Genomic DNA, 14,020 nt, shown 5'->3' with positions numbered 1-14,020 from the left:
CCATGCCTGTAGTGGTTCTCAGTAAGTAAGATCTGCAAAATACCCCTCTACAGTTGCAATCACCTCTTGATTTGAAGAATAACGCTGACCAGCAAGGAGGAGTTTTAGTTTTGGGAAGAGACAGAAGTCAGAGCGAGCCAAATCTGAAGAATATGGTGGATGTTCCAACAATTTATAGAGCAGATCCCATAATTTTCCCATTGCCAAAACACCTTTGTGGGTAGGTGCATTGTCCTGATGAAAGATAATTTTTTTTTTTTTTTACCCCTTCTGCAAACCAGGTCTTTTCGTCTAGTTTAGTTAAAAGATCGGAATAATATTCCCAGTTATTGTTTTACCCTTTTCAAGATAATTATAAACAAAATGCTTTTGGCATCCCAAAACACCGATGCCATGATCTTTCCTGCTGATGGAAACGACTTTGCCTTCTTTGGCACTGAACAACCGGCTTCTATCCACTGTTTTGACTACTGTTTGGATTCTGGGGTGTAATGGTGAATCCAAGTCTCATCCATAATAATAAATCAACAAAGAAAATCAGTTTTATTCTTGTTAAAACGCTTTAAGCACTGTTCAGACATTTTCATGCAAGTGCGTTTTTGATATGCTGTGAGCAAGCGCGTGGCACCCATCTTGCACAAAGCTTTTTCATTTACAATTCTTCATGCAAATTATATCCTATATGTTCTTTTGAAATGCCTATAGTCTCAGCAATTTCACACGCTTTGACTCGCCAGTCATCCAATACCATATCATGCACTTGATCAATGATTTCTGGTGTTGTTACACTTTTTGGACATCCTTCACATGGATCATCTTCGAGGCTGGTTGGCCATATTTAAACTTAGCAGCCCATTTCTTAATCATCGAGAAAGAAGGAGAAGAGCGTCCATAAACTTTTATGAACTTCGAATGAATTTCTTTTGGCATTAAACTTTTTTTTACAAAGAATTTTATTTTTATAACTGCACGATACTCAATTTTATCCATTTCAAGGGATACAGACAACACTTTTGCTTCAGACAGCTCAGCTGTATAAAACAAACTACTTGATAGAATGACTTGCAATTTCACATGGATGCTCATGACAGATGTACCAACTGGTGAGGGGGAGATCTTGTCGATGATGTTGCCATTTATGGTCAAGGCCAAGAACTTTTCAGACCACCCTCGTAAAAGTTATTTATCAGAGCTCCAGTTCTACCGACATATTTTTGTCTAAGGTATTTCTAACTGAATCAGTTCACTTAGATCTTGCTTTTTCTCAAGGACATTTAATTGACATCAAACACATATTTTACCAAGCTTTCCTCTCATCCAGTCTGTTCAAATGAGTATAACATGTTAATGTTGTTCTGTTTACACACTCCTGAATACTAAATGATGCCAATTCCTACCAAGCATCTTTATTTTACATAACATCTCAGTTCCTGAACTTTCTCAAACTCTCATATCAGTGATTTAGTTTTTCATGAAGTTCTGCCCTCCTCCACCCACACACAATCCAATGTTCTAATCCATAAATTAATCACTAGAAATACATTTTGTATACTAGTTTAGATTTTTGTCTGTTCTGCCTAAATTTGTCTTGTTCTGAAGGTCCTGCATGTTTCCACTTTTTTTTTGGCAGCTATTCAATTTAAAGAATCCTCAAAAAGTAAAGATCTTAATGAATATCTCTAATTTTGATATTAATGCTTCATAATGTAATATGCAGAGATGAAGAATAATAGTCACTTGATTTATATCAAGTTATATACACTGCTTGGAAAGAAGTCAACTGATATCCCCAAAGGCAAGGTACATCGTGCAATATAATGAATGTGTATGTAGCCAGTATAAAATTTAGGAATATGATGCTCCTAAGTCAGTGCAATTGTGTCTGGGTGAAACAGCTGAGAGAAAGGAACTGATGGAGTTTGAAAGAGGCAGTGTGATAGGATGCATGTTGCAGGCCTATCTGTTCAGCAAATTGGGTCATCCCAGGTCAACAATTAGTGATACCCTACTGCGATTGAGGCATAGAAATTCAAATGCAAGTGCTGCCTTCAGTGGATGACTCATCACACTTAGCAAGTATGACATAAGGTGCTATGAAGGATAATATGTAAAAACAGGGATTCATAGCTTCACACATTTAAAGTGGAGGTGAACGCCATGGTTGTCTATTCCTCACAATATGTTGTATGTGGACTTCTTTTCAAGTAATATTATCCCACACCATCTGCCTAAACACGAATCTGCACAAAAACATTCAGGAACAATATGAGTTTCCATGGTAGGACAGCAATATGCATGCCCACATTACCAGAACCAAACTGCAGCGTCATCTTCAGTGATGGGACATGGAAATCTGTTTAATGAAGACAATGAATCATGCTACACCATTTACCAAACAGATGGACAGGTATGGATGTAGTGGATGCCTGGTGAATGTCTCACACCAGAGTACGTAACTCCAACTACGAAATTTGGAGGTGATACTGTGGTCCAGCTTTGGCCTCAGACCTGTTTGCGGTGCTCCAATAGGTGTCTGACCATTCTGTACAATGCAATGCCTCCTAATTTGTGGTGTTTCTATGGAAATAGACCATTGTCTCTTTCAGCAAGACAATGTGCCTATCATAAGGCTACTGCTGTAATGTAACTGCACAGTTTGTGAACATGAACATCACACGTGACTGGCCTCCACAGAGCCCTGATCTCCACCCTACTGAACATCTGCGAGATGAACTGGAGTGTCAGGTAAGGTCAAGAGATGTCTGCCCTATAACAGTGAAGAACTCCATTAAATGCATACAGAAAGAATTGTCTAAAATTTCCACTGATTGCTATCATACACTTGTGGAAAGTATGTTATGTAGGGTTGCTGCAGTCACTGCAATGAAAGTATGTCCTACATCTTAAGGTAGACGCCATGGTTGTCTATTCCTCACACTATTGTGTATGTGAGCTTCTTTTCAAGTAGTATATATTATCCCACATCTGCCTAAGCCTCCAATTCTAACTGCTTACTTCGGCTTTAAAAATAAACATATTGCTTTGTATGATGTTACATTTACCTCACCAATTGTAGCATTCTGAATAGATCTCTTGACACCTTATCTTTCCCCATTTTACTGTCATGTCAGGCTCAATGGCCTGTCATGGCCAAGTAGTTTGCTTTTAAAAAATTCAACTACTGTTTATAAAAGCAAACAGTGCAAATATGATCAATTGCACTATGTGTGTAAATTGCTTGCATTCTTCTTGCTGGTTTTCCAGTTTTGCACAAACCCAAGTCCAGAAGGAAAAAACCCTGCCACCTTTACATGAGCCTGCCTAGCTCACTTTTGGCTGAAAGACCTGGCTTTCTCACATCTATAAAACTTAAAGACAGATCCATGTTACCTTTCCAGTTAGTTCTTTAAATAATATAAACTTGTCAGATAACGTGGTTTTTGTGAGTAAATGGAAATATCAGCAATCAAAAGTCGTCGTCAATTTCCTGCCATGTACCCTCAAAAGGAGTACAGGATATGATAGTACTACATGAAAAAATTACATCATTACTAACTTCCTATCTACAATTTTCCTCCAAATCAGTCTGTTACTTGTCAAGACTCCAACATTATCGGATCTTATATTTCTATCGTCTAAGGCACTTTGTACCGTATCAATCCACCTATATCTTGGTCTTTCTCTGGGTTGTTTTCCTGCCAACCTGGCAGAGAACACTTGTTTTGCTAATCTTTTCTCTCCCATTCTATTTAAGTGACCATACCACCTGAGATTCGCTCTGCTAATGCATTCCTGGATGCAGACAATGTCAAGTTCTTTCCTAATATCCTCGTTTTTAATATGATATTGCCATTGATGCCATCTGTTCACGCCTCTAATCTTTCTCAGGACTCTCATATCTGCGGTCTCTAGTCTTTGGTCAAGTGTTTTACTTCTGACCCAGCTCTCAGATCCATAAGTTAAAACTGGTTTGAACACTGTCTTGTATACAGCTAATTTAGTGTTCCGACTAATTTCTCTCTTATTCCATATGAATTTATTCAATTGACTTCCCACCGTACCAGCTTTGTTGATTCTGTTGTCTATTTCTATATTCAATTTACCATCGTCACTAAAAATCGTGCCTAAGTAGCTGAAATGTTTTACTTGTTCCACAAGTTCTCCATTCACAACACAGTTGATATTTTCAATGATTCTGCCGATTTTCATTGTCTTTGTATTGCTGACCTTCATACTATATCTATTACAAGAGTTATTCAATTTAGTCAGAGAATCTTGCAGACTTGTAGCGGATTTATTTAGAAGTATAACATCATCCGCAAAAAACAAAAAAAGCTGACATTAACATCTCCAATTTTGATATCATGTTTAATACCACTTTCTTTCATAATGTGATCCATATAGATGATGAATAACAGAGAGGATAATGTACATCCTTGTCTGACACCAGATTTAACATTAAACCATCTTCCTGTACTTCCTTCAATTCTAACTGCTGACTTACAACTCAAATAAAGACTAAGTATTACTTGATATAATGCCCTGTTGACACCATATAACTGCAGCGTACTGAATAACTTCTCTTTTGGCATTTTCATATGCCTTTTCCAAATCGACAAAACTTAAATACAGATCTCTGTTATATTCCCATGCTTTCTCGACTATTTGTCGTAAAGTGAAGATCTGATCCTGAATCCAGCTTGTTCTTCAAGCTTTTCTTCCACAGTTCTTCTCAACCGTTTCTCAAGTACACTTGCATAGATCTTGCCAGGAACACTTAGTAGGAAAATACCTCTGTAATTCTCACATTCAGTTTTATTTCCCTTTTTATATATGGGTACTATGAGAGCTCTACTCCAATCACTGGAAATTCGTCACTCTGTCCAGGCTTTCTGAACTATGCAGTGCAGCCACTGTAAGACTTTTATACCACCAGACTTCAGCATTTCTGGTCGAATATCATCCACTCCTGCTGCCTTTCCACATTTTAAGCCTTTGATGGCTTTTTGGACTTCAAGTATGGATATGTATTCCTGATCGCATGCCTGGTCAGTGTTTTTTACCACTGTGCTGTCATCACTGCTTCTTTCATTTAGCAGTTTTTCAAAGTAATTACTCCATACTTCAAGGATATCCTTTTCTTCCATTTTCATGTCACCTTTATCATCTCTAACTCCTTTTACAGCACTCTTTCCTACATTCCTAAGCTTCTTCAACAGCCTCCAGAATATTTTGCCACCTTCTTGATATTTATTTTCTATATTCTTGCTAAAGTCCTCCCATGACTTTTGTTAGCTAGTTTTACACAGTGTTTAGCATTCTTGCATTTGTCTCTGTATTCTCTAAGAGCACAAGCTAACTTATTTGCCAGGAACTTTTGGTATGCTTTCTTCTTTTCCTTCACTGCCTCTTTAACTTCCTGTGTCCACCATGGAGTTCTAATTTTTCTATCCTTGCAGACAACTTCACCACATGCCTCTCTAGCTGAGTCAATCAGGGCTTTCTTCAAGGCTTGCCACTGAATCTCCAAGGTCTGATTCCTGTTCTCAAACTCTTTCATTTTTTCTTCAATAATCTTTCTGTATTTTAGTCTACAGTTCACATCTGAGAGCTGCTCAACTTTTATTCGCTTTAACACTTTCTTACATGTTATTCTTTTCAATATGAAATTCAGTTTTATCCTGCTCAAGACTAAATAGTGATCACTTCCAATTTCAAATCCTCTGTACACTCTGGTGTCTTGCACCAGAGATAAAACATCACTATCAACAATAACACAGTCAATGAAACTTTTCTTATTCCTTGCCTCTTCTCTCCATGTGAATTTGTGCACATTTTTATGTTGGAACATGGTGTCAGTAATAACCAGTCCATGTCCTGAGCAGAAATTCAACAGATATTTGCCATTATTATTAGCTTTGCTCTTTTCTCCAAATTTTTCCCAAAATATTTTTATATGTCTCACAATGATTTCCTACTCTGCTATTTAGATTCCCAACTTTTCCTTTTTCATTGTGTCAGTTGCTTTTTGTAAAGCCTCAAAAAATTCCCACAGAAGGTTCTACCTTAGTAGAACCTTCTGTGGGACCATAGGCACAAATAAGTCTCATTGTCCAGTTCCTTCTCATATTTGCCCACATTACTCTACTTGAGACTGACTGCCATTCAAGAAGATTAGCCTAGTATTTTGTGTTGAATACTATGGCTACCCCTTCTTTTCCTTGATTGTCATTGCTTGAATATAACACTTTGTACTTATTGCTCAGAAAGATCTCACCAGTTTGTTTTTTTTTTGTTTCAGTCACCCCTATTATCAATCTGCTAATTCCTCTGCTAGCTTCATTTCTTTGCCATTCAGGCTTCTTATATTGATAGTACCGATCTTTAACTCTGGTGGTGTTGAGTTGGGGTGTGTTTTCAGATTTGTTCCAGTAGCTGACTCCTCGCTGTTCGCCCTGGTTCCCTGGCGAAAACAACAGGGGCCTTGTTTAACCGGGCAACGCCCCAGCCGGCATGAAATTTTGTCATGTTGTACCATCATTTTTTATTTTGGTTTAACCAATAAGAATACAATTTGGTCAGCTAAATCCCAAATTGCCAGCCCATCCTCGTTCGTTCAGTATCCAAGTAGATACCCAACAGGGTGCACCACGAGAAGGTGAGGATTGGACATTAGGTCAGAAGCCCTGGTCGGTTCTTCACATTCCTTTAAAGGCTACGTGGAGGTCTCCTCTCAGTTATACAGCTTTGACCCTTAAGCACCCCTACAATTCCAAATTACAGGCTGCCCACAATAGACCTCCCTAGTTTCAACGTCTTACTACTTAATTGTATGGACCATGGTGTCAAAATTATACAAATGAAAAAAGGAACACTCACCAAGTTTTTGTTAAAAAAATAAAAAAAATAATCAGTACACTTCCACGTGTGCTCCTTGAGTAGCATGCACAACGTCAAGTCCATCTCTGATCATGTCAGGGAGAATGTAGGACACAGCGGCAGTAGCGCAACGTTTCAGTTTCTCTAGGCTGTCCACTTTAGTTGCATAGTCTTTCACATATCCCCACAAGAAAAAAAAAAATCAAGTTTGGTAAGATTCAGTGATAGTGGTGGCCAGGGAATCGGTCCTCATCCAATCCAGTGCTGGGGGTGAGGGAACACCAAGTGCCAGTGTGGTATGGCACCATCCTGTTGAAAGACAATGTGCAGTTGCAAGTTTTCAAGTTATAGAAAGATGAAATTTTGCAGCATGTTGAAGTAAATCATCCCATCGATATTGCTTTCCATGGGGGGAAAAAAATGGAACAATGATGGCGTTTAGAATTACACCACACCAAACATTTACCTTGGGACTGTCATGCACATGTTCCATGGAACACGTGAGGATTTTCACCCCTCCCCATATTCTGACATTGTGCGTGTTCACTTTTCTGCTGACATGAAAAGTGGCTTCGTCCAAAAAGCAAATCTTGGAAGGAATATCTGGATTCTCGTCAACTCATCCCAGAATTTCAGGCTGCTGTTAGGAAATTTTCTTCCTGCAAACAGATACTCCTGGGGTCGGGTGCTGCTTCTTTTGTACACCTGACTGAACTTGCACTGCAATGCTTTGATTCTAGCTCAGCTAACCACCACACACTTGCAGTTTCTCCGTCCCTGTCCAGCAGTGCCATGCATTGCGAACCAGAAAAAAATTTTTTTAATGAAACTTGTAGAGTTCTGGAATGTTTGAACAACCCAAACTTTACAATTTCCTGCATTTTGATTTTTTTACTGTTCTTTGAAATTAGGGAGGTTCAATGTGGACACCTTGTATTTTAAAATGAAATTATTGATAGAATGAATATAGCACTTGGTCCAGTATTTTGATGTAGTCCTTCCAAACTAGTTTATGAGAGAAGTTAAACCCCCACCCCCTCCCCACTGCTTGGGGAGAAGGGAGAAATACCAACTAGTTTCAAATGAGTACAAAAAACTTAAATTTATTATTAATAAGTCTGAAAGTTGAGTAGAAATGAGTTGAATCTCTAGATTATATTTGTACCAATATAACAGTATACCAAACTGGGTGTATGAATAAGATTTAGTATAACTTAAAAATTTAAGGGAGTGACTTTAACGCAACCGCATTTAACTCACTGAAGAGTCTTCCATCTATCGCATGTATCCCCCCCCACACACACATCATTTATCGCTAGTCTTGTTTATAGGATATTACAGTTAAAGTATAATGAAATAAACTTCAATTTATAGTATATCATGTGTTTACTGCATTTTAATTAATATTCTGCTCCAGTTGTCTTTCTCACCTTTCCAACACTACCACAGTCTTATATGAAAACAATGATAGTATTGTAAATTACAAAAATAGCAATTATTGAATCTTTTTATATCCACATTCTAAAAGGATCCCTCCCTTTCCAATTTGGTAATATACTGAAGGAAATATTGCTTTGATTCAAAGTTCAGTAATTATATATATTTTATACACATACATACATACCTCAAGGGAAAGTCTGAAGGACGAAGAGGTGAAGTTGTATTCCCTGAGTACGGAAAGGGGCGGAAATTCCCTCGTCCACCCCTTGGATTTCTACCCCGTCCTTGATCCATCATGAAATCTACCTTAAGAGATGCACCCTCAAGGTCATACCCATTCAGCTGAGTGAAAGCCCTTTAAATGGGGAAGGGAAAATTATATATCAGAAAATCTTTAAAATAACTTATGCTTGAAAGCAGATAGGAAGAGATTACAGCATAGATTTTTTTTTTTTTTTTTTTATTCTCACACAGTTCCATTCAATTATACTAATAGTATAATATTCTACTTGTGTCAAAAAATCACTTCAATATTAATGATTTTCCAAACTGTTAAATATGTTATTCTGCAAAAAGTTTATTTTATGTCAATCTAATTGACAAACTTAGGTGTAGGACATTATTCATAACTTATTTTAATGATACCACAACACTAAACAAATTATATTATAAAAAGATATTTATTAACTGGCTTATATTCTGCTGGATTTCAAAACAGCATGTTCAGAGCACACAAGATGTTATAGTTTGTGACAATAAGTAAAACTATTCAAATTCTGACAGAGAAAAGATCTGAAGTTCTAATATGGTTGTGTACTGTGTGACCACAGAAGCAAGAGCAGTCGCTGGCAAATTGCCAAGAAGTCAATTCATGTTGAAAGGGAGAAAGGAATAAGGTAATGTACAAATTTGTCACAAACATGAAATCATGTGCTTTATACATAAAATTTTCTAACTGTTGTACAAGCAAAACAGTTACCACTTTAAAACTAGAATTTTAATAAAAGAAAAGCTAATTTTCCAATGTATAATAATAAACACTCATCCCACGAAACGTTGATTACCCTATTCTGCCGAGCGCAGAAGGGTGGAGGAGTCTTGCATCTGTGGTTGCACAGTAGGAGTTTCTTAGAATCTTAGGATAATTTTTTTGGCAAATTAATGCAGTAATTGTTAAGGTTAGGAGAACATTTCATATCCACTGCCGACTCTAAAATTTAATCTTTCTGACCTGTAATGACTGCTATGACATATTTGCCTTTCTTCCATCTAATCCTGTGTGAAAGGATGTCCAAAGCATGGCCTGCCAAGTCCAGATTTGACATAATAATGGAAGTGAATATATTTCACATGTTCTCCAAGGCAGATATTGACAGATTTTCCTGTCTGTCCATAGTAGGTCAAGTCACAGGGAATTTCATACACACTAGAACATGCTAAAGGATGGAATTTTTCCTAAGAGCAGATCAAAGTTCAATTAACATGTGGTTTGAAAGTTATGTTTTATTGGTACTTTCACTATCCTTTCATATGTACCTTGGATATATGGAATAGTGGTGTTTTATTATTGTTTGGGGAGGGCCATTTTATGTATTTTGTAGGAGCTATAGCCACTTGCCAAGAAAGATAGTTGAATTTGGTGGAAAGAACTGCATCATTAGAATAAATATAGCTTTAGCTCTGCTCTTGTAATTCAGATCTGAACTAGAACCAAATATATAGATATTGCGATGTGCAATATATACATTATAAACATATAAGAGGTAATATTTAGTGTAGACTATGATTCATAAAAACAAGATAATGAATGTATAAACTATATTTTCTTTAGTAGACAACATGGCATAAAATGTCTCAAATCACATTTGACATTATTTACTGAATGCAAAAAAATATTAATGCTCTAACCTTCATCAAAAAGAAATGAAATCAACCCAAGAATAAAATGATCGTATATGATGAGTCAAATTTCTATAACTACAATTATCTTTGGCTACATTTAAGTAGATTAGATCAACTGTTAGTTGATAGTAAAGAACAATTCAACCTTTCGTTTGGAACCACTAAAACTTCTCTCTTCATATTTGGGTATTTATTTATGGTCAAATTAATCAACTGCCTTCCCCATTTCAGGTTTTTAATTTTTTTTTTTTTTTTTCCTATCTCAAGGATTGATATGTACTCCTGATTCCATTCTTCTTGAATATATTCTACAATTGTTCTGTCACTTGTTTAATTTAGCAATCTTACAATGTAATAACTCTAGATATCTACAGTTCCTGTCATCTGTATAATTTCTTCCCTTTTACAATACTCTTTTTCCCTCCCTAAGCTCTTTCAGTAGTTTCATATTATTTTGTCACTTTCCTATGCTCTATATTTTAGAAGTATTCCCATGACTTGTTTACCTACAAGTTGTTCTTCTTTTTGCATTTCTCTCTGATTTACTCAGAAGTAACTTTCAATACACTTTCTTTTGTATGATTACCAATAATTTTCTGAGTCCACTAAGGAGTTCTGATTTCTTTTTATATCTATTCGGATAACTTTCTAAGACCTGACATGTGTCAATATGACAAGCCACGTGAACAGGCATTCATATCAATTTTTTTATACCAATGAGTAACAAGCAGGATCTTTAATTGAAACACTGTGATATTTTTACTTCAAGCACTTGATAAGAAGAGCATCTAATCATCTGCTGAAAGAAGGGTGGAGGAATAATTTCTTTCTTTTTTTTTTTTCTGCAAGTGCCTGATGTAATATCTGGCTTGGATGAAACGACTAGTAAGCTGTAGGAAAAGAAAGATATATTGGAAGGCTTTGGATTGGTTTAGCTGGAATTATGACCAAATGAACTGAGACCTATAAGCTATGTTAATTGCATGTGTTCTGTTTACTTTGCCTGTTATGTGAGACAAAAAAAAAGAGTTCCTAGGATGTAAAATCTGGATACTTCTGCACAATACTTTTTTTTTTGTAAATAGAGAACCCATCCATGAAAGACTGGTGAACATGTACTACATTAGGACAGTGGATGGAGAACAACTTGAGAAATATGGTGGGAAACTGCTCCAAAGGGTGACAGCAGTGAGAACAATGAATGAAGAAAGAAATTTTGTCTATGGGTTTAGTGGAACCATGAGAGGCTGTTACATGTATTTGGACAGATTGGCAAGAGGGTGGAGAAATTATTGATGCCAATTCTAATGAACAATGGCCATAGAAGATGCAGGCTGCAGAGAACCAAATGCCCATGTGCAAAAAGTGGAGTATTAGTGTGTGTGTGAGAGAGAGAGAGAGAGAGAGAGAGAGAGAGATCAATCTAACTACTCTTTTCTATATAGAATCCACTATTTTTAGGGAACATTTAGAGACACCACAGATGCAAGAGCAGTATATGTTTGGCCAGATTTGCGATTTCCATAAGGATAGGAGTTGTTTGAAGTTAAAGCAAAAGTCTCGAGTAAAGAAGGGAAAAAAAAAAAAAATTGGGGGGGGGGGGGGGCACAGGACAATATTTGTGATATGTTTGTGCCAAGAGAGATTAAGTTAGAATTATTCCAAGGCAAATCTCTTCCTGAATAGAGATTTGGATATTGTCAAGGGCAAGGTAGAAAAACAGGGTTTCTTTTTTGTGGGAAAAAAAATGCAGTGCTATGCTTTGCTATCACTGAATCTGATGAGGTTATACATACCCCTTCCCTCCACTGATGAATGCTTTGAAGAGCAGAATTTAAGTTAGTATAGGGTCGAGTTCTGCAGGTGGTTGTGATGATTTGTTCTCTACAAGGTTTGTCAAACAAAACAGAGAAATGCAATGTGCTATTGTTGGATCCTACTTCGTCTCAATCTATACTTTGGATCCGACAATTTAGTCACTATGATGTTCTTAAACAAAATAATAAGTTGCTAGTTGGTTTCTAATTCAAATATAGAGAAAATTTATATTTAAAGACTGTGCCACTCTATATCTGAATTAGTTCAAGAATTGAAGAAAAATCAACTTGAACTATTTCTTCTTAAAATATACTGGCCGAGTATATTTGACTTAATTTACCTGCTTTGGTTCGAATATTTTATGAATGGTGTAGTAAAAGAGATTCAGGCAAAATACAACTTTAGATAAACAAAAACAAACATTTAATTTAGAATCACAAATTTCACATTTAAATTCAAATCAGTAATTAAAATATCACAAACATTTTAACTTCTCATATAAATTCAATCATACAAACTCAGACAATGGTAAATTCGTTGTCTCTAATACAGTCTTCTCACAGTTCCTTAAGTTTCAAATATAATAAAATCGCAGTAACACCACTTCACAAGCAAACACTTAAATTTACACAATAGTTACTGTTAACATAAGGAAATTCTAGGATGAAACTCGCACACTTCTCTGTATAGGAATATTAATGGTTGGAATAATCTTCTATCTTCATCAACTTATACACAAACACTTTTAACAATAATCGGCACTCATTAAAATTAATCTTCAAAGCATAAACTGAATTAATTCACGGTCACTATACACACAAAGTTCTTGCATGAAGTACTACTGATCACTCATGAAATAAGGCAACATACAATAATTCCTTAACTTTAGGTTTTATATGCACAGTTGTTCATTCCTCTGGCATTCAATTAATTCTTTAGGCACTATAATTCTAAACACAGCTAATGGTAAACTTCAACTTTACAGTCTCTACTTTCTCTAGTTACAGCATGCTTTGCTTCAAGGTTCCGTATGTCCTTGAAAGGTCGGCGCTGAAATTGTATCTCAACTCAAGTATCGCTAGTCTATTTAGTAGTCTCTCAGCTGTTTTCCATAGCTATAATTGTTATTCTACAACTTATTAGCTAACTGCTTCTCGACTAGTAGACTTTATTAGCTGCTTGAGTGACTTGCCGACTCTCTATTATCGCACTGTGATTCCAGAATGCTCCGATTCCAACCTAATGCCAATCCTCTCCTTTCTCTCTCTCTTAATATTTTCAGCGTTCTTCCCTTTTTATATCCATCCTTCCCACCTAAATTATTCTCGATTTCTTTCTAAAACTCTTTTCAATAAACCTCCTCACGTGGTGTTCCAACACGTGCTCACTTACATACATTTCCATGACAACCAAACAAATATAATAAAACTGAGGTATTGCATAACGCTAAACTTCTACAAATAGGAATAAATAAAGAATATTTACATTTCAATTAATGCGCAGTTAAATTATCAAATACAAATTCTTATAATATTAACATAGTAATAAATAAAATAGCTTAATATTTAATACAGTCTTTTCATTATTAATACATATATCCTTGATTAAATAATAAATAAGGTTAAAGGTAGTTATATGAATATTAAATTATAAACAAGTGAATTACATTAAATAATATTTACAAGTCTAGCCTATGTGATGGAAGATCATGTTGGATTCTGAAACAAATAATAATTACTCCAATCTATATAATCAGAATCCAACACTATCATCAGCAAAACTGTCCTGGTTTGGCAGTCAGCTGGAGTGGATAATTTAAAAGAAGGGGGTGGAAGAAAGAACAGAGCCTTGTAGGACATTAGCTATACAGATTGAAAATGAGGAGCTATCCACCATTCATTTGAAGTGACCATCCAGCCAGAAAGCTGGAGGTTTACTTTTAATGGACCTTTGTGCCAAACTGTCAAAAACCTTGGAGATA

The 14,020-nt window shown here is 36.1% G+C and overlaps 1 protein-coding gene across 9 annotated transcripts in view; it reads right to left on the bottom strand.

Moving 5' to 3' along the window:
* Positions 1 to 14,020, bottom strand: part of Imp (IGF-II mRNA-binding protein) — a 414,462-nt gene that overhangs the window by 136,533 nt on the left and 263,909 nt on the right. For all 9 annotated transcript variants that reach the window (XM_090397775.1, XM_090397794.1, XM_090397752.1 and 6 more), the window contains one exon: positions 8,504 to 8,674. In XM_090397775.1, coding sequence (XP_090253901.1) covers positions 8,504 to 8,674 — 171 coding nt within the window. The remainder of the gene's footprint in view (positions 1 to 8,503; positions 8,675 to 14,020) is intronic.

The sequence above is a fragment of the Typopeltis vanoorti genome, chromosome 1 (assembly GCF_054136105.1).
Source record: "Typopeltis vanoorti isolate ZY-2024b chromosome 1, IOZ_Tvanoo_1.0, whole genome shotgun sequence".
In the NCBI taxonomy this organism is placed as follows: Eukaryota; Metazoa; Arthropoda; class Arachnida; order Uropygi; family Thelyphonidae; genus Typopeltis; species Typopeltis vanoorti.
This window is presented reverse-complemented; position numbering and strand designations above follow the sequence as displayed.